This window comes from Colletotrichum navitas, assembly GCF_030913465.1.
Source record: "Colletotrichum navitas strain CBS 125086 chromosome Unknown LY79scaffold_11, whole genome shotgun sequence".
Taxonomy (NCBI): Eukaryota; Fungi; Ascomycota; class Sordariomycetes; order Glomerellales; family Glomerellaceae; genus Colletotrichum; species Colletotrichum navitas.
In genome coordinates, this window is record NW_026850557.1 from 355,164 (window position 1) to 373,824 (window position 18,661).

The 18,661-nt window shown below is 55.9% G+C and overlaps 6 protein-coding genes across 6 annotated transcripts; 3 read left to right on the forward strand and 3 right to left on the reverse strand.

The window, feature by feature from the left end:
* Positions 1–60: 60 nt before the first annotated feature.
* On the reverse strand, positions 61–1,532 carry LY79DRAFT_587890 (short chain dehydrogenase; the record flags this gene model as incomplete). The annotated part of the gene is made up of 5 exons (XM_060560838.1): positions 61–209; positions 317–409; positions 585–725; positions 876–1,053; positions 1,224–1,532. The coding sequence occupies 5 exons, from the start codon at positions 1,530–1,532 to the stop codon at positions 61–63; spliced, it is 870 nt and encodes a 289-aa protein (XP_060417494.1).
* A 2,155-nt stretch (positions 1,533–3,687) lies between these two features.
* Positions 3,688–5,682, forward strand: LY79DRAFT_587891 (PAP2 superfamily protein; the record flags this gene model as incomplete). Its single annotated transcript, XM_060560839.1, has 4 exons — positions 3,688–3,871; positions 4,009–4,225; positions 4,286–5,559; positions 5,600–5,682. 4 exons carry the CDS (start codon positions 3,688–3,690, stop codon positions 5,680–5,682), a joined length of 1,758 nt encoding a protein of 585 aa, XP_060417495.1.
* A 655-nt stretch (positions 5,683–6,337) lies between these two features.
* LY79DRAFT_543796 (uncharacterized protein) lies at positions 6,338–7,341 on the reverse strand. The gene has a single exon (XM_060557075.1). The coding sequence runs from the start codon at positions 7,241–7,243 to the stop codon at positions 6,971–6,973; it is 273 nt and encodes a 90-aa protein (XP_060417496.1). The 5' UTR covers positions 7,244–7,341; the 3' UTR covers positions 6,338–6,970.
* A 1,065-nt stretch (positions 7,342–8,406) lies between these two features.
* Positions 8,407–13,618, forward strand: LY79DRAFT_508888 (JmjC domain-containing protein; the record flags this gene model as incomplete). The annotated part of the gene is made up of 5 exons (XM_060553996.1): positions 8,407–8,757; positions 8,829–10,951; positions 11,000–11,929; positions 12,034–12,658; positions 12,722–13,618. The coding sequence occupies 5 exons, from the start codon at positions 8,407–8,409 to the stop codon at positions 13,616–13,618; spliced, it is 4,926 nt and encodes a 1,641-aa protein (XP_060417497.1).
* A 711-nt stretch (positions 13,619–14,329) lies between these two features.
* On the reverse strand, positions 14,330–17,182 carry LY79DRAFT_587894 (peptidase family M1; the record flags this gene model as incomplete). Its single annotated transcript, XM_060560840.1, has 3 exons — positions 14,330–14,948; positions 15,008–16,948; positions 17,079–17,182. The coding sequence occupies 3 exons, from the start codon at positions 17,180–17,182 to the stop codon at positions 14,330–14,332; spliced, it is 2,664 nt and encodes an 887-aa protein (XP_060417498.1).
* A 639-nt stretch (positions 17,183–17,821) lies between these two features.
* Positions 17,822–18,461, forward strand: LY79DRAFT_543799 (uncharacterized protein). The gene has a single exon (XM_060557076.1). The coding sequence runs from the start codon at positions 17,892–17,894 to the stop codon at positions 18,339–18,341; it is 450 nt and encodes a 149-aa protein (XP_060417499.1). The 5' UTR covers positions 17,822–17,891; the 3' UTR covers positions 18,342–18,461.
* Positions 18,462–18,661: the final 200 nt, after the last annotated feature.

Consider the following 18,661-nt stretch of genomic DNA (forward strand, 5'->3'; position numbering starts at 1 on the left):
GGCCCATTTTCAACATCAGGGGGATGCCCCTCCGACTAGGACGTGGAGCTCTACGCCAGCTCAGACAGCGCTTAGCCCGCCATCCAGATTCAAGATGCAGTTATTGGCATAAGTGTTTTGGGCGAGGAAAGCGGCAGCATCGGCCACCTCGTCAGGCCGGCCCAAACGCCCTAGTGGAATTCGCTTCTCGAGGGGCTCTTTCGACATTGCTGTGATAATAAATATGTACATTAGTCATGCTCTGGCCAAGGGCGGACCCTCGGAAATCGGTCTGGCTGCTGGGGGATGAAGGAGAGTGGGAGATGGGGTCTCTTACAAGCAAGCATATTGGTTTCTATGTAGCCAGGGACGATGACGTTGGTCCTAATGCGCAGCGGTCCCAGCTCAACAGAGAGAGCGTGGGTGAGGCCTATGGGATTCGGCGTCGCCAAATGTTAGGCTTGGCCTATTACAATGGGGAGATGGTGGGTAGCAGAAGATACAGCAACGCATGGTGTGCGCGATGTATAAAAAACGAAACCCATACAAGAAGAAAAAAAGAAGGCCCAAAATGAAAAGAAAACAATACCAAGACAAGAACATACCAATTATACCGGCCTTTGACGCGGCGTAGACACTGGTGCCAGGGCTGCCCTTTTCGGCCAGCAGGCTCGCAACGTTGATTATGCAAGCTTGTAAGTGGAACGACTTGGTCAGCAGGACTGTTACCGCAGAACGTGCGTGCACTCAGTGCATGCATGCATGGAGCTGGTCTATCTGTGCGGTGGTAGCGATCAGATCGATCACGCAGTGTGGTGGGAGTGACAATCGTGGGAGTGTATCATGCCGAGAAGGAGAAGGAGGGAGAGGTGGAGGACACGGTTACCATGACTTACCATCCCTGTCTGCGCGCCTGCGCTTCATGCGCTGGGCCATGTACCTCGACATGAAGATGGTGCCCATGAGGTTGGTGTCTACAAGCTCCCTCGCAGCCTGGGGAGAAGTGTTCTGCAACAACTGGAACTGTGCAATACCCGCCGCGTTGACCAGGACGTCTATCTGGCCCGTACGTTTCTACGAGTGGGGGAGGATGCCCCTGTCAGTTTGGTGTGTTTTCACAGCAATTAGGACACCACGGAGGCAGCCTCAGTCAGCTCTTGGCTGTCATGATGGAACAAGGAGCCAAAAGAGAAGAGAGAGGAAGGGATGGGCCAGAGAAAAAGAGGAGAAAGGCGGAGACAAACCCAAATGTCATCCAAGACTGCATCGTCACGTCCGTCAGCGGAGACGTCCATGACGGCGTAGGAGTGTGTGGGCCTTTCCCCGTTGGCAGATGTTGAAGACGCTGCGGCCGCGGTCAGAGGGGCGAGGCGGGAGTCCTGGAAGGGTGGCAGGCGGTCGCAGAGATCGCGCAGCTTGTCCTCCTTGCGACCGAGGAGAGTGACGAGGGCCCCCTCGGCGGCGAAGCGGGCGGCAATGGCGGCGCCGATGCCGCCGTACGCGCCGGTTATGAGGCAGTGGCGGGCACGGAGAGGGATGAGGGCGGCAGACATCGTGCGGTTTGCCTAGGTTCGGTCAGAATGAGACGGGTGGAAAAGCGATGATAGGAGTGTTGATCTGCTGCTGCTGCAGCGGTGGCGGTTCTGGTGGACTACGATACGTCGAGGTATGTGTAGCTTGGTGGGAATGCGGAAAGAGAGCTTTGGACGTGTCGACTGGGATGTCTGAGTTTAATTTTGAGTTGAGGGTGGGGGGGAGGAAACTGATCTGCCGGCTTTGACAACCTCCTTCGACACGGATCATCAACAGCAAAGCAGCCGTTGTAAAGGAAAAGGCAAGTCTGGTATCAAATAATCCCATGTAGAGCTGGACTGCTCTCTCATGCTGATGTTGTATTCCCCTCGCAAGGTTGCCACGCCGTTACGCTTCGTACAACTTTAACATGGGAATTTGTGGCGTTTTGCGAAATACGATGTACTCTAGTAGCTTTGCGCAGGAAACTCCATCCAGTCGTTGCGTTGAAAGAAGCCTCGCCGACACGGAAAACGGTCCTAATGGGTAATGCAAATGCGGGAATGCACCTCGCAGTCTGAAAAGCTCGGTGCGGAGAAGCGTGTGATAAGACAAGTCAAAGACAGGATGGGATGAGACGAGAGTAAGAGGTCCCGAGACTGAAGACCACGAGGGAGGGGAATGGAGTTTTGTCAGGAATATGCTTGAATGTGCTCGGGCGAGCTGTCTGTTGGTGTGCAAAGAGATCGAGCCCCTTCCCTCCAAGAATGGGTAGCTTGGGCAGCAGGGCAGCAAGACAGTTGATAATGGCATTATCTGCAGTGATGTTTATGTCTTGGGCCGGTATCAGAGGGGAAGGTAATCCTATTCCGAGGGCTTCTCCCATTGCATCTCATGTTCAAGCTCCCGGATGGTGAGACAGGCGCCCGCCCATTGGGAAAGCCCGCCATGCTGTTGTCTTCTCCACTCCTTCTGGTGCATGGAAGCAAGACATTTCCCGAAGCCCCACGAGTGAATGTGTGCTGCCTCGATGACCAAAGATTGTTGTACTCGTATCGTATATGTACCTACCTATCTAGGTAAGTAGGTATCATCCTGATGTTGGGTTGCGGCGCCATATGGAAGGAACGTCGAGGTCCAGCTGGCCGCGCCTACCCTGTGTGACGGTTAGACAAAGATGGATTTACTTGCTTCAACTATCCTTGAGAATTTACCCCAAACGCCAGAGCACAGTATGGTATACTTAGCACTACACTACAGAGATCTACCTACCTAGGCAGGTAGGTAGGTAGGTACAGGTAGAAACGAACCTAAGCGCGCGAGGCGACAGTTTTAGTTACATCGACCGAAGTACTTGTAGACCTGTGAAAGAAAGGCAACCGGCGATGATAGTGGTGGCGGTGAACTACCTCTGCCTACCTAGGTACCTACTACCGATCAATCTAAGATGCCTCGTCTTGCTAGACACCAGCGCTAGTGCAAGACCCTTTCATTGACTAGGCGTCTCATCCCATCTTCCTAGCGAGGTTGAACGTTGATTTGCAGTTCCGAATTAACAGTCGTCTTCTGCCTCGGCTGCCGTCACAGGCTCGCCCTCACGTCAGCCACTCTCTTTCCTCTTCCAACTTTTCACTCGTTCCACGGCTGAGGTACTTGGACTGGAAGTACACATCAGCCCCCGTCCTCCCAGAAGAAGCAGTCCCCTGCCTCCCACACTACGCCACGCCAGCGGTTCCAGTTGCAGCAGTTCGAGTGCCAGTTACAGTTTCCCGCGCCCGTTGGTCGTCCAGACGCAACATCGCAATCCCACATTCAGTGCTGCTTTGCTGCTGCTTCTGCTGCTGCCGAGTCCCTCTCTCTTCCTTCTCTTCTTTTCCCTCACCGCAAACCTCTGGAATCGTTTTGTCGCTGGTGATTCCCTGCCACGCGACCACTCGTTCTCACCATCAAACCAAGTGCGGCGTTCCGGACAGCGAATGCGCAGCCTCCTACAGAGTCGCCGAACAAGCTTCCCCTCCACCATAAACCCTTACACTAGCCGCCCCCGACCCTCCTCCTCCTCCTACCTACCTATAGCCACGATCCACACAACCGCACAACTGCAAACCAACACGCGACCCAAACTGCCGCCTCAACTCCCCCCACGAGGAAACGGATGGCCGTATGCTTTGCGATCGCGACCTCCGACAACGCCCGATGACTAGCCATACCAATGGCGCCGCTACGGCGCCAAAGTCCGACCCGGAGCGTCGCGATGCAACCGTATCGAACTCTACAGTTGCCGACGCAGCGGCCGTCCCCGATGCCCTCGCTCCGCCCCTCATTACAGTCAAGGGCCCTAGCGACGCGCCCGACGCGGGTCTGAGGAGTCTCGATCATTGTACGCTGCTATAGCCTTCTCAGTTTTGTCTTTTCTCATTCGGCCTATCCTGCCGTTCCCCCAACGCGCCTTGCGCATGTACGCGGGGCCGCTGTTACAAACCGCAAAAGATTGGACTGACCTCACCCTCGAAACAGATAAGAGAGCACTGCCAACATGGCGATACCGACTGCGACAGTGGATGCTGCCACTCATCCGATGGGAGACTCCGTATTTGGCTTACCTGCAGGAGACGATGCGCACCCCGTGGCTCGATAGTTATTTTGCGATTACAGCGAACCTCGGCACCCATACCTTTTTCATGATCGGCTTGCCCATGCTCTTTTGGTGCGGCTACGCCTCCTTCGGCAAAGGGTGAGCAACAGTCAACCTGCGTGTTTGTCGAGTGCCCATCTAACTAACTGCGCTCTCCAGTGTTATCCACATCCTTGCCGAGGGCGTCTTTTTCACTGGCTTTATCAAGGACTTCTTCTCCCTCCCGCGGCCGCTTTCCCCGCCGTTACAGCGAATCACCATGTCCGGTTCTGCCGCGTTGGAATATGGCTTTCCGTCAACCCATAGCGCTAATGCCGTGTCAGTAGCCGTCTATGGTGTCTTACTCCTGCGCAGCCCCGACAACACCATGGCAGAATCGACCAAGACTCTCCTTGAGGGACTGTCATACTTTTATGCCATCTCCATCATCTTTGGCCGTTTGTACTGTGGCATGCACGGCTTCATTGACGTCGTTGTGGGGTCGATTCTAGGCGCCGTTATCTCACTCGTCGAGTTTCACTACGGCCCTCCTTTGGATGCGTACATGCACAGCAGCTCGTGGTGGGCACCCGCCATCGCTGCTCTCGTGGTCATTGTGCTCGTCAGGATCCATCCAGAGCCCGCGGATGACTGCCCTTGCTTCGATGACAGCGTTGCCTTTGCCGGCGTGGTGATTGGTCTGGAAATCGGAACATGGATGTACGGGCGGACCTCGATCGATTCCTTTGGAGGATCCGCCCACAGCGTCAAATCCATTGATCTCGGCGCTCTTGGGTGGCACGTTGTCCTGGCCCGTGTCGTATTCGGCATCTTCGTCATCTTCGTGTGGCGAGAGGTCATGAAGCCGACCATGCTCAGGATTTTGCCGCATCTTTTCCGTCTCTTGGAGAAGGTCGAGTGGAATCTCCCCCGACGTTTCTTCACTCCGGCGTCCAAATACAAGGTTATTGACCCTGGCTCGAGGATGGATAACCTCATCCCCTCGGTCAGAGACTTTCCCCGCGTGGTTCAGTCCATCCGTCATCCGACGACGCGTGGCCGTTCAGTATCGATTGGGCCTCAGAGTGCCGCCGATGCGTATGAGACGTTGGCATACCGCGAGCGCCGGCGGCGGGAGAGCATTGGCAGCAACGGCAGTATCAAGAGCAAGGGTAGCATGCAAGAGCTTCGGGAAAAGAGCGGCGATTGGGAAGGGAAGGGGGCGACATCCGGTTTACAGGGTCATCACGTCAACTCGCTGCACGATTTTGAGCGCATGATGGGCACTGGCAGCGTCCTGTCGAGCCCGAGTGAGGAGAAGGGCGAACTGGACTTGACTGTAGGCCAGCAAGACGAAATCAGTGAGAAGGAGATGTTCCTGCGACTAATCCGACCTCGCGTGCGTTACGACGTCGAGGTGGTTACCAAGCTAGTTGTCTATACAGGCGAGTCTTGTGTTCCTGGACCTTCCCCACAGTTGCTGACAGATGACAGGTATCGCATGGCTGGGCGTCGGCTTGATTCCCATGATGTTCGAGCTGGTTGGTCTTGGATCCAATCACCTTCGCACTGCCTAATTCAAGGCTCTTGTTTTCGACGGTGCCATCTGAAGACATCGTCCCACACCTTCTTATTCTTCTTGTCCTCTCTGCATGATGCATAGGCACGGATCTATCGAGAGTGCGCCAGTAGGAGGAACGATGGGATACATGAGAGTGACGCATAGTAATTTTTTTGACGAGAGCACGACGTACTGTATATTCTTCTGGCGCTTGCATCTTCCTAGGGACGGGGTTTCAAACCTTTTGCTTGTCGGTTTGTCAGGCCCGTCTTCTCCCGTAATGATATGGGTTCGCCTGGGCGTTTATGGAAAGTGGAGAGAAAGCTGTTGTTTTGTGTGCTAGGATGCAGGGTGGCAATACTGTGGATTTTGTCTGGCGAGCCTAGAGTGAGGGAACCATCGGAGCCTTGCTGCTTTGGAATGAAAATAGGCGGCTTTCTTTGAGGGTGCTACAGCGTGAGCCTTTTATCCGTGACATGCAGGTTGCCAGGCCTCAGGGACGGATGGTCTGCTGCCGAAAAATGCAGGCGAGATGGGCGACAGATGGGTGAGGTACACTGAGACAGAGAAAGGGTAGACCCGCGAAGGCAGCAGAGCATGCCACGTTGGCTTGCTGGTCTTATTGCGTGCTTTATGGAAGCCCCCTCAGCTTATACCCATTCTGTCATGGCCAACTCTACCACTTTGGGCTATTGGTGTCATAGGTTTTCTGCCTACCTGTGGCAACCACTGCTGCCGGAGTTCACTTCGGCTTCGTACAAGGCAGGAATCGGTATGGCTCGTCACAGACGAGCTGAGCAGCCGTTTCAAGAGATAAGTCGTAGGCCATACATCGCAAAGCGGCATATCCGCTAACCTTCACGCCGGAAATCCGACAAGCATTGTCGCCTCGCCCCCCGTTGCCCTGCAGGTCGGACTGGGACTCCTCTCCGCTGCGTGGAGCTCAAGATCCACGTTTATAGTTCACGCCATCTACAGGGTCAAGGGAACTGGCGTGTGGGGTCTTGCGATCCAGATCCTCATCGCTTCTTCTCCCCATACCACCCCCTCACCGCTTAGTGCGGAGTTGCTGTTGATGGATTACGTGTGGTGCTGCCACGGGAGGGGCCCTTGGTGATGGTACCCCTCCGAGGGAACCTCGCCGCTTTCTGCCTTTCGAGCACAAAGATGGACGGATAGGGAAGTGAACGGTATTGCTTGGATGGCGGGTCAGGCACAAGCGCGCCAACCAGACGATCGTGGGCCACGTGCATGCCGAGCGGCCGCCTAAGAAGCTACCGCTTGCCAGGGAGAAGAGGATTGGATCATCGGACGATCGGCTTGCCGCGCGGCGGGTGATCTTGGCCGGTAGGGCTGGTATGGGTCCCGGGACTTCGGGACACGGAGCCCATGCCGCATGCCAGATTATCAGATCTCGAGGCCCGACTCCATTGGGCGAAGCTTAAAGGGCCTTTCGACGAGGTGGCTGACTGATTCGCGTGCCTGACGTGATGTCTGCACAGGGGCTCGCGGGCGTCACTGAGACCTAGAGGCCAACAAATCATCCAGCAGCGGATCCGCATCCCGCGCAAGACCATGTCCGGTGGCAGCAGTCATGAAGCAACGATTTTGCGATGCAGCTACGACAGCTTGGCATCGTTGGTATCGGCATTTGCACAAACCAAACACAGAGCAGTGGATTTCGGTGTCTACTCTCCCGCATCAATCAACAAGGAATTTGATATCAGCGGGAATTCTAGACACAAGTCACTAGTAGCGAAACCAACATCCAACGTTGTGAACATCGGTCGCTGCAGGCCTGACGAAGTTGCGCATAAATCGCAATCAAACAGTTTTTCTCTGGCGAAAAGCGCGGTTGCCAAACTACGAGCAACGAGCGACGTCATTTTCCTGCAGTCCTCCAGTGGTCAGCGATTGGCCTTATCGCCTTAGGCATGTGAGGACACCTAGTCGGGACTAGCGCGGACTCAATCGAGGGGGTAAGAACGAAGAAGCGAGGGAAAGGGACGAGTCAAGAAGGAAGGGGGAGCTTGGCCGGGTGCTGTTTCCTATCTGCATGACTGCCAGGTTCTCCCATTCTTTCGCTTTCGGGAACCCAGAAGGTACGACCTTGGCCTCCCGCCCCACACAACCGAGCGCCAGCACCGCGCCTGCAGCTTCTTCCTACACCTCGGTTTTGGTCTTTGGTCTTTCCAACCAACAGAGACGAGCAAGGGGCCACAATCTCTCGATTATCCATGATAAACTGGCAATCTGCATCGTTTTGGCCCTTTCTATTCACAAAGACCTTTTTTTTTTTTTTCTCTCTTCTTTTCTTCCTGCAGCCCTTCCCCTGACTGTACTTATTCTACGAAGCTGGTCAAGGTATTATTTTCGTATTTGTGCAAAGGTGTAGAGCAGCAGGACGAGGACAACCTTGGGAGGTACACTCCCTCGCAACCTTGGCCCTTTCCAATCAGCCCAGATTCGCCAAATATCGGCCCATTTTAGCGAGCTGGCCCAGCCAGAGAGCACTTTCCTGCTGTTCCCTACAGTGGCCAACCACCTTCCCCCCGCAGAATCTGATAACCAAACGAACGAACCTATTCTCCGCACCCGACGAGACAGACGTCTGCACCTCATATTTTTGGCCACTTGAGCCAAACCAACCCGCGCACCACTCACTTACAGTTCTACCATCTTCAAGAGGTGCAACCCAAAAAATCCGAAGCCGCATGCACGGTCGCATGTAGTCTCCTTCATGATGTCGACCGACGCTGCCAGCGCTCCAGTCCCGGAGCCTGTGACTGTGCCGGCGCAACCAGCCAAGACTGCCGACCACGACCAGGAGGAACCCGCGCTTGGTCAGATAGAATGTGCGAAGCCCGCCTTCCTCCACTCCCCACCCAACAGTAATAATGCGCACAAGTCGGAAGCCAGCGATTCGGAGCTTAGCGACCTCGACGAGGAGGCCGTTGACCCTTCTGCGACGGCAAAAGAAGATGAGGCTCCTGTCGAGGACGACATTGGCGAGGTCCTTCCCGATCACTGGTCCGGGACCGTCCCTGTCTTCAAGCCGACCATGCACCAGTTCAAGGACTTCAAGTTATTCGTACGCATTCCCAGTCTCCCAGTGCATCCCCTTCCTGTGCCATCCGTGACTGACTCCGAATGCGCTTGTAGATGACCAAGGTCGATCATTATGGAATGAAGTCCGGCATCGTCAAAATCATCCCTCCCTCCGAGTGGAAAGAATCCCTCCCGAGACTCGATGACCTGGTGAAGCAGATCAGGGTCAGGGAACCCATTAAGCAAGATATAATGGGGTCGAATGGAACATATCGACAAGTCAATATTCTCCATCAGCGATCCTATAACCTGCCGCAGTGGCGGCAACTCTGCGACCAGAGCGAACATCAGCCCCCTGCGAGGCGAGGCGAGCGCCGAGCCAATGTCGAGAAGCCGAAGCCCCGATCCGCTGCCAGACCTCGTGCTGAGGCAAAATCGAGCTCGTCCGGTTCTAAGAAGAAGGGGCGAGGTCGACCGCGGCGCGGGAAAGCCAAGGGCAAGAGCCAAGATGAGGAAAATGACGAGCAAGAAGACGAGAAGCGCCCGATGACCCCGATATCACCTAAGCCGGACGTCGACGTCGAGGTGAAGAAAGAAGAGCTGGTCAACTCAGTGGAGGATCCGGGAATGGACGTGGATGAAGAGGAAGAAGAAGAAGAGCCACGCGTGTTGGGCAGAATGGGTCGCATGGGTGGCGTCAGGCCCGCAAAGCCAAAGACCCAGAGCGTCTCGGCTCGTCGGAAGTACAGTAAGAGAGAAGGCTCCGCAATGATTGACGAAAAAGCATTTGAAGATTTCGACTATCAGATGGACGTGTCCGACTATACGCCGGAGCGCTGCGAAGAGCTGGAAAGGATATACTGGAAAACCCTTACCTACGCCCCGCCGCTGTATGGCGCAGATCTCATGGGCACACTCTTCCACGAGTCAACGGAAATCTGGAATCTGAACAAGCTTCCAAACCTACTGGATGTTCTTGGCACAAAGGTTCCCGGTGTCAATACGGCCTACCTCTACTTGGGTATGTGGAAGGCCACATTTGCGTGGCACTTGGAGGACGTCGACCTCTACAGCATCAACTATCTTCACTTCGGCGCTCCGAAACAATGGTACAGCATCTCGCAGGCTGATGCTCGTCGTTTTGAAGCTGCCATGAAGAACATCTGGCCTACCGACGCCAAGGCTTGTGATCAATTCCTCCGCCACAAGGGATTCCTGATATCTCCATCACATCTGAAGCAGCACTACAACATCACGGTCAACAAGTGCGTCTCGTATCCGGGTGAATTTGTTGTTACGTATCCTTATGGTTACCACTCCGGCTACAACCTTGGTTACAACTGCGCCGAGGCTGTCAATTTTGCGCTTGATTCGTGGCTCCCCATGGGCAAGATCGCCAAGCGTTGCGAATGCGCCCAGGCACAGGACAGTGTTTGGGTCGATGTGTATGACATTGAACGGAAGCTCCGCGGCGAGCCGACTCCCGAGTATGAGGAGACCGAAGACGAAGAGGACGAAGAAGATGAGGACGAGGACGAGGACGATGCCACTGGTCTTCCGTCGCCGCCTGATAGCAACGGGGTTATAAAGCCTGCTCGGAAGCGGAAACGTGCGACTGGAGATAAGGATGGCGAGAGGAAGGTCAAGAAAATCCGCCTCAAGGTCAAAACGCGCGCGGAGCCAATCTGCTGCCTTTGCCCCAACGACATTCCCGGCGCGGAGATTTTGCCGACAGACGATGGCCGGAAAGCCCATCGTATGTGTGCACTTTACCTCCCCGAGACGTATATCGACACGGTAGACGACAAGGAGGTGATCGCCAACGTTGCCCACATCAGCAAGGAACGCCTGGATCTCAAGTGTCTCTACTGCCGATCCAAGAAGGGCGCCTGCTTCCAGTGTTCCCAGAAGAAGTGTGCTCGAGCCTACCACGCAACTTGCGCGGCAGCGGCAGGAGTCTTCGTCGAAGAGGCCGAAGTTCCGGTCTTTGGTGAGGATGGAACAGAATACAAGGAGCAAGCGTTCGAGTTTAGTTGTCGCTTCCACCGCACCAAGCGTGATAGGAAGTACGATGGCGATGCCCTGGAAGATGACACTCGCGTACGGGACGGTGCGGCAACATTGAAGAAGGGAGAGATATGTCAGCTGCAGTACTTCAAAGGCGACATATTTGCTGGCGTTGTGGTGGAGAACCGCTCGGACGAGCAGATGCTGCTTCTCGACATTATTCCCAACGGGTATGGTTCTTCGAGTAGTTTGAATGAGCTAAGACTAACACAAATCAGTGATCGTCTCGAGGTTGAGTGGAAATGGCTGCTGCTGCCCGACCCGTCCGACTTCCACCTCCCTAAGGCATCGCCCAAGGCAATCCCGATGCCGTCTTCGCAGAAAGCCAAGGACCAACTGAACGCGAAGCGTCCTGCTGACGAAATTCCCCGGAAAGACGCTCCTTTCGTCGAAGGTTACACGTGGGCAGAGTTTCACCCATGCGCCGAATGTGCCAACCCGAACCAGGCCAAGGTTGACCTGGCGAAAGACAACCAAGTCTGGCACTACTTGGGCAAGACATCGACGGAGGCGAAGGCGCAGTATTCCGAAGATCCTGTCAAAGAGCTGCATAACCCCAAGAGCAACTTCCTCGACACCATTCCGAAGCCCCCCAAGCCTGTCACTGCAAACACGACGCATCGTAGGGTGTCCGCTATACCCTCCCAGCCGCCACCCGTAGCTGCACCAGGACCGGTAGTCCAAAATGAGTTCAAATCAGAGAAGCCATACGTCTATAAACCGAGAAAGCCTCTTGAGACACACTACGCTGGCGCGGAATCCTTTGCCACACAGAAGCTCACACCGACAGCCTCTCCATCTCCAAGCCCTATGGGACAGCAGTTGCATTTTGGATCGGATCCCCGATACCCAACAGCGGGTCCTCCATTCGTCCAGCAAAAGTATATGCCTGATGTCCACCAGCAGTATGTCCCTCGCGCCAACCCTGCCGGACAAGGCTACCATCAAAGTCCGAATGCGATGCCGAGGGTAAGCCCGTACATTACACCGGGTTCGCAGCCGGCAGGTGGCGTACGAACAACGCAGCAAACGTGGGCGACGCCGACACAGAGCTCTAAGCCGCAACTTCCTCATGGCGGCTCGCATGGCTCGGGTCAGCAGACTCACCGCAGGTATTCGGCTGCACCCACGCCTTCCGTCGCCATGAAGTACGCCTTCTTCCAAGTACACCACAACAGGTTAGACCTCCATAGCTCCACCGCGGTTTTTTTTTTCTTTTTTTTTCTTTATCATGGTACTTACACTTTCCTAGAGACTCGAAGACGTACCGAACCCCATACGCCCCTTGGGGCGGGTTTACCAACGGGTATGAAGGCAATCTGCGAGCTCATCTCATGCGAACGTCCCCAGAGGCATTTTTCAAGAACCGACAAGGTTCCATCCAGGGAGGTGCCTCGACACCAAACCCACCCGCTCGTCCACAGGCGACAGGTTACAGTGGGCCCTACTTTAATACACTGACAAACACAATGCCCCAAGGCTCTGTCGACATGTACGGCGTGAAAACAACAGCTCCGTCGTACTTGTCGCCCGCCCAACAGGCGTCCCAAGATAGCGCAAGACTGCAATATTCTGCATCAATGTCTCCGTCACCCGTAGCGAACGGCGCTCAGTCCGCATCCAACGGTCATGGAAATGCTTGGCGTACGCAGCAGTCACAGTCGACGCCGCTACATCCAGCAATTAGGCCACAGTACGGAACTTGGACAAATCAGCCTCAACATTCTGCACAATCTCCGTCTCAACCGGCGCAGCAACAGTTCCCGCAGCCACTTTCGCAACAATCACACCCTGCTGCTTCGGCTACTCAACCTCCACTGAACCAGGCAAAACCGCAAGCCGCAGCAAAACCTGCTGCGCCAAAGGTTCAATACAAGGTAAAATCACTTCATGAGTCTCGTCGTAGCCTCTTATTCGATTCCAAACTAACCGTACCATAGATTCCCGAGAAACAAACCCCAGTCCCTCTGCCTGCCAAGTACCTTGCAGCCATGGGCAAGCTGCCCTCGGCTGCTACCCCGTCCAAGGCCAGTTCGCAAAAAACTGAGGCGAAGTCGCAGGACGTCGGTCCATCTCAAACTTCTGGCCCGGCTGAGGACTTTGCCCGCGGCACGCCAGCACCCAACTCCCAGAATCATTCGAGCCAGGTCAACCCTCCCTCGCAGTCAGCGACGACCTCAAATGGTTCCATGATACAGCAGGCGCCTCAGGTCTCTCAGACTCCTGTACCGGTACCGGACACACCCGTGCCAACCAGCACTTCTCGGATGCCATTCACAAATCAGTCCTTGACTACGGCATTCCCTCGACAGCCAGCTCAGCTCAATCAGCCCCCTTATAATCATAACCAGGCCTTCACGACACCATCGGTCCATCAGCACTTCTCAGGACCCGTGAGGCAACCCCCCTCTGAGCATCATGCTTTGAACCCGGCAGAGATTTTGGCACAAATTGCTACGCAGCCACGCATGAACCCACCAACGCCTACGACACATTCGCACCAGTCGATGCCGTCGCCAGCGCCACAGGCCACTGGTGTGCCACCTTACCAGAACCATGGATCGTGTTGGGGGGCAGCGCAGCAGGCGAGGCAACAGCCAGCATATCAACCACAGGGTTATGCACCTTCGCCAGGACAACATGCAGAGCCGGTACAGCACCAAAACCAGACACAGTACCAGCAGCACCAGTCGGGACCCATGCAGAACACGGCTCCGAATCACGCATCACAGCGAGCTCCTGAGGGAGAAGTGCCTCTTCCAGAAGTCCCGGCGGACTCGACAGCGCTCGTGGAGAGGATGATGCAGAACCTCCGCCGTGCCGCATTTCAAGGCTGATCCAGCGGAGGTGTTACCACGGCACATGCCCATGGGCGTGCTTTGCTATATTACCCAAACGAAGTAGCCCCTACCGTTTCATGACACAGTCGCAAGTTGTTGTAAGGCAAGGGAAACGAAAAACCAAGACGATGGAGGAATGAAAAGGAGAAGTGAGGCATGTATACGGTATGGGGACATGCACCGGGCTACTTGGGTTTACGGCGTTTAGAGGGGTTTATTTCTCGCATCCTGTTGCCCGCCCGAGGTTCCTTGGGGACAGGCATGGATCGATGAACGGATGAGTGTGATTTCTCTGCAAAGCGTAAATTGGTTCGGAAACGAGAGGATGGACCGGACGGATCTGCTGAGGTGTAGGCTGCCTGGCATCCCGAGTGTATACATAATATTATGAATCTGTCCGTCTCACTTTCCCATGCTGGCACGTCCCGGTTCCTTGTCAAGTACTGTGTCTGCACCCACCTGAGAGGCGCCCGTCCCACTCGCTCGCATTCACCCAGCGACAGGGTCGGCGGTGAGGCCCCATGACGTATACTTCATATTCGTCCCAAGCTGGCCCGCGCAGTCTAGGTAGTCTCCGACATGACAACGGTAAAACGCAAGTTTAATTTTTGTTGTCACAAAGCTAGCTTTCATCTGAGCTGGCTACAGCCTGGCTGCCTTGTACGGCCTCTATACTCTGTCGGGCTCCATTATCCTCCCTCCATGGACTCACGCGTACTTGTTGGCGACGAGCCACTCCTTCAACTTCTCGGCGTCGCGCTCGCGGTAGGCAGCGCGACCGCGAATCTTGTCCTTGACGGTCTCGAGGGTACGACTGAAGGCGCTTGTGTCCTTGTCGGCGAAGAAGGCCTCAATGTCGTTTACGGTAGCGAAGTCGGTGAACTTGCTGAGCGAGACCTGGATGAAACGATCGACGACGATGGGGTTACCGAGCTTGGCGACACAGGCATCCCAGTTGGCCTTGACGTAATCCCACTGCAGCTGGCGGGCGGCCGAGTTGCCGGCGAGGGCGGAGCCGAGGGTATGCATATCGGCGGCGGGGACCGAGTCCGAAGCGGGAGCGGGCGGGGATTTGTTGAAGAGGAAGGGGAGGAGGGTCTTCTCGATGATTTCAGGGTCGCGGACGAAGCCGAGATTGGAGAGGCAGATGTCCTTGCCGTCGATGGCCGGAGTGGTGAACCACTCCTTCTTGAGGGCCTCGACGGCGCGGGAAGTGTCGTTCTTGATGGCGACGCGGAAGACGGGGGTCCGGAGAGCCGGATGCAAGGGGTTGGACTCGGAGGACTCGACCCAGGCGTTGAAGCGCTTGGTGGCCTCCTCGGTTACGCTGTGTTGTTTTTTTGTCAGTCTCGAGCAGTGAGGCACGTAGGATTAGCATGGACTTACCCAGCGTGGCCGTTAACGCCGGCAGTCACGAGGACTCTCTTGCGCAGAAGACCGTCGAGGTAGCTCTCATCTTCGGGGAAGTCCCAGCCCATCTTGGCGACAACGTCGTTGATAAGCTTTAGGGTGAAGGCCTCAAGGCCCTTCTTGATGGTCTCGTCGTCGCTGAAGATAGACTTGACGAGGGCGATGGAGTCAAGGACCTGGCTCCACACGAGGTAGTTATCCTCCTTGGCGAAGCCTTGGACGAAGGACAGCAGGGCAGCGGTGGTGCCGTAGCCGGAGAAGGCGAGGTCGGCTGCCGAGCCGATGATGGCGATTTTGTCCTCAGTGCTGAGGCGGTCGAGCTGCTGGCCGAGCTTCAGAAGGCGTTCAGGCGGGTAGTTGACACGGTAGAAGCCGGAAGCGCCCGAGTTGAGCTTGTAGAACTCGGTGTCGACGTCACGGATCGTGTCCTCCTTCTTCTCTAGGGACAGCGACGTGACACCCTTGGCGCCGACCTTGCCCTCGAGCTCGAGCGGGATCCACCAGGTAGTCTCGTCGTCCTCGGGCTTGACATCGCCCGTGGACAGGAAGCGAGACTGCTTGACAGAGATCTGGCCGGGTTCCTCGGCAACGGTCAGTACGGGGTGGCCGATCTTGGAGATCCAGGGGCCCATGAGCTTGTTGACGTCCTTGCCAGAGGCCTCAGCGAGGGCATCCCACAGTTCCTTGGTCTTGGCGTTGCCGTACTGGTGGGCCTTGAGGTAGTTGGACACGCCCTTGAGGAAGGTGTCGACGCCGAGGTGGTTGGCGAGCATGCGGATCGCTGAGCAGCCCTTGAGGTAGCTGATGTGATCGAAGATCTGGTTGACGTCGAGGGCGTCCTTGACGGGCACGTGGATGGCGTGGCTGGCGCGGATGCCGTCAAGCTTAAAGGCCATCTCCATACCCTCGTTGACGAACTGAGACCAAACCTGCCACTCCGGGTGGAGGTAATCGGTCGCGTGCCATCCGACCCAGGTGGCGAAGCCCTCGTTGAGCCAGAGCTCGTCCCACCAGTCCATGGTGACGAGGTTGCCGAACCACTGGTGTGCCAGCTCGTGGGCGACGACGTAGGCGACGCGGTTGCGGTACCTCGCCTCGGACGTCTTCTCGTCGAAGAGGACAGCGGTGGTGCGGTAGGTGACGAGGCCCCAGTTCTCCATGGCGCCATGGGTGAATTCGTGGACGGCGAGCAGGTCGGCCTTGGGCAGGGGGTACTCGATGCCGAAGATGTCGGAGAAAAAGTCGATAATACGGGGCGCGTGCCACAGGGCCCAGCGGCCCTGCTCCTTGAGGCCACGGGTAGTGTAAACGCGGACGGGCAGCTGCTTGCCGTTGTAGTGGCGCTCGGTGAAGTCTTCGACGTACTCGAAGTCACCAACGGCCCAAGCGAGGAGGTAAGTGCTCATCTTGGGGCTGGTCTCGAAGGAGACGAGTTGCCAGCCGTCCTTGGTCTTCTTGGTGTCCTTGACGGGCATGTTGCTGAGGGCGACCTGGTCGTCGGGGATCTCAATCTCGAAGTCGAAAGTAGCCTTGAGATTGGGCTCGTCGAAGCAAGGGAAGGCGCGGCGGGCGTCACAAGACTCGAACTGTGTGCTGAACATGTAATGCCACTCGTCGTCGCGGGGCACCGACTTGGCGGGCTCGACGGTGGGCTTGTACTTGCTGCGGTAGAAGCCGGCCATCTCGTTGTTGATGATTCCCTCGAACTCGATGGTGAGGAGGGCCTTCTGGGCCTGGGGGATCTCCTCGTCGAAGGTGATGGTGGCACGCTGCTGCTTGTCGGCGTAGCTGAAATTGGAGGTCTCCCATGATTGGGTCGACTTTGTGTGGCCGACGGTGATCTTTGCGCTGAGAAGCTTGATCTCGAGGGCATTGAGGACGATTTCCTTGGTGGGCTTAACAACCTCGGCGTCAATACTGTAGGGAGGCCACGGAAGTCAGCAAGAAAGGAGCTCGCGCGTCGGAGATTACCTGAATTGGAGCTGGAGCTGAAGCTTGAGCTGGGGCGAGGGTTGCAAATGAGGGGCAAAGGGATGTGGATTCTTACGTCACGGATCCCTTGTACGTCCAGTCCTTGAAGTTGAGGTCACGCAGCGACAGGACGTAGTGGGAGGGCCGAATGGACTCGGGGAGGACTTCGCGATCAGCCATGTTGCCTACTCTGCTGGCGTACAGGGCCTTGTCGGATGTGGTGATGGTCGAACAGTAGTTGCGGCAGCTCCAGTGGTGGGAAGGTGCGGGGAAGGTACAAGAGGGTCGACTGCGGCTGCCGGGAAGTTTTATGTCAGTTCAAGGACAAAGAAAGACCGAGACACGGTATTGATGGACAAGAGCAATGGGGAAGGCAGAAGAAGAAAAAGCCGAGGTAGAGCCCCACAAGTATGGCCTTCCTACTTGGGATTATTCACAAGGCAGCGGCAATGGTGGGGGGGATGGTGTCCGTTTTTTGATGATAGAAGGGAGAGAGAGAGAGGTGTGAGAGATGGTGGATCAATCAATGGTGATGCTCCGAGCTGAGGGGCAACGAGGGGCAGACAATGGCCCCTACATGGGTCAGGTCGGTTGGTTAAAGTGGTGTCTCTGGGGCCTGGCCACTCATGAGTAAGCTTGGTTGACGGGTGTCCACCAATATGAACTTATTACCCAGATATTGGCCACTGATACCTTCCGCTATGGGTAGGTAGGTAGGTAGGTAGGTAGGTATGTTAGGTAGTTTAGGTAGTTTAGGTAAGAGCTCGGCTTTGGAAACTCTTGCACAGAAAGAGAGACAAGTGTCTTCTTCCGAGAATTGCTAAACCTTTGCTATCCGTTATGGAGCCCAAAAATGCGTAGGGGATAAAGGATTCGGGTGTGCGTGTGTATGGATGTGTGGAAGGATGGAAAAGACAATGAGAGCCGCATGACATACCTCGCAGCAACGAAGCCATCGCGACCGATCCTCCCTACACTCGGGGCATACGAGAGAAAGTTGGTGGTTTTGGCAGTGACGGTGGCAGTGGCAGTGGCAGCGGTCCCGACGACGGATGTGCCTGAGAAACGACGCGTGAAACAGATGTTATACAAAGATGAAGTGAAGGACAGAGCCGGATCGCCAAGTGATTGTACAGAAAAGGAGGTAAACAGTGGTGATGCAGAGCTGTGGTGGGCGAGACCGCGAAAGGCGGGAATCCCACGCGCCCACGACCGCCCGGCCAGCAGCTGCCCGATTGGGTTCATCCTTCCTTGCTCTCTCTCTCGCGGAAGGCCCGCAAGCCGTGAAAGCCGTGAGAGGCGGAAACGCTACAGCTCTATATGGTCCAGAGCTAGCTAAGCTGTGTGGGTTGGAGGCAGGCTATAGTCAATCAACCTCTCTGGCTGACCATTGCCCTGAATGATTGGCCCTATCGTCGTTGTCGTCGTCGTCGTCGTTTCGGTTGGCAAAAGGGATATGGGAAAATCTCTGGAGCCCAGCGTGTCGACTCGGCTGGTTCCGCGCGGGTGTTAGCTGTCTGGGAGGGGCAGAAAACGGGGCTGGTAGCTAGCCATCCATGCGTGCATGGCTGTTGTGGCTTATGCTCAATATATACACCTACTTGCCTAGGTAGGTAAAGTCCATTGGGTTTTCGCAGATGCCGACGACAAGCGAAATGA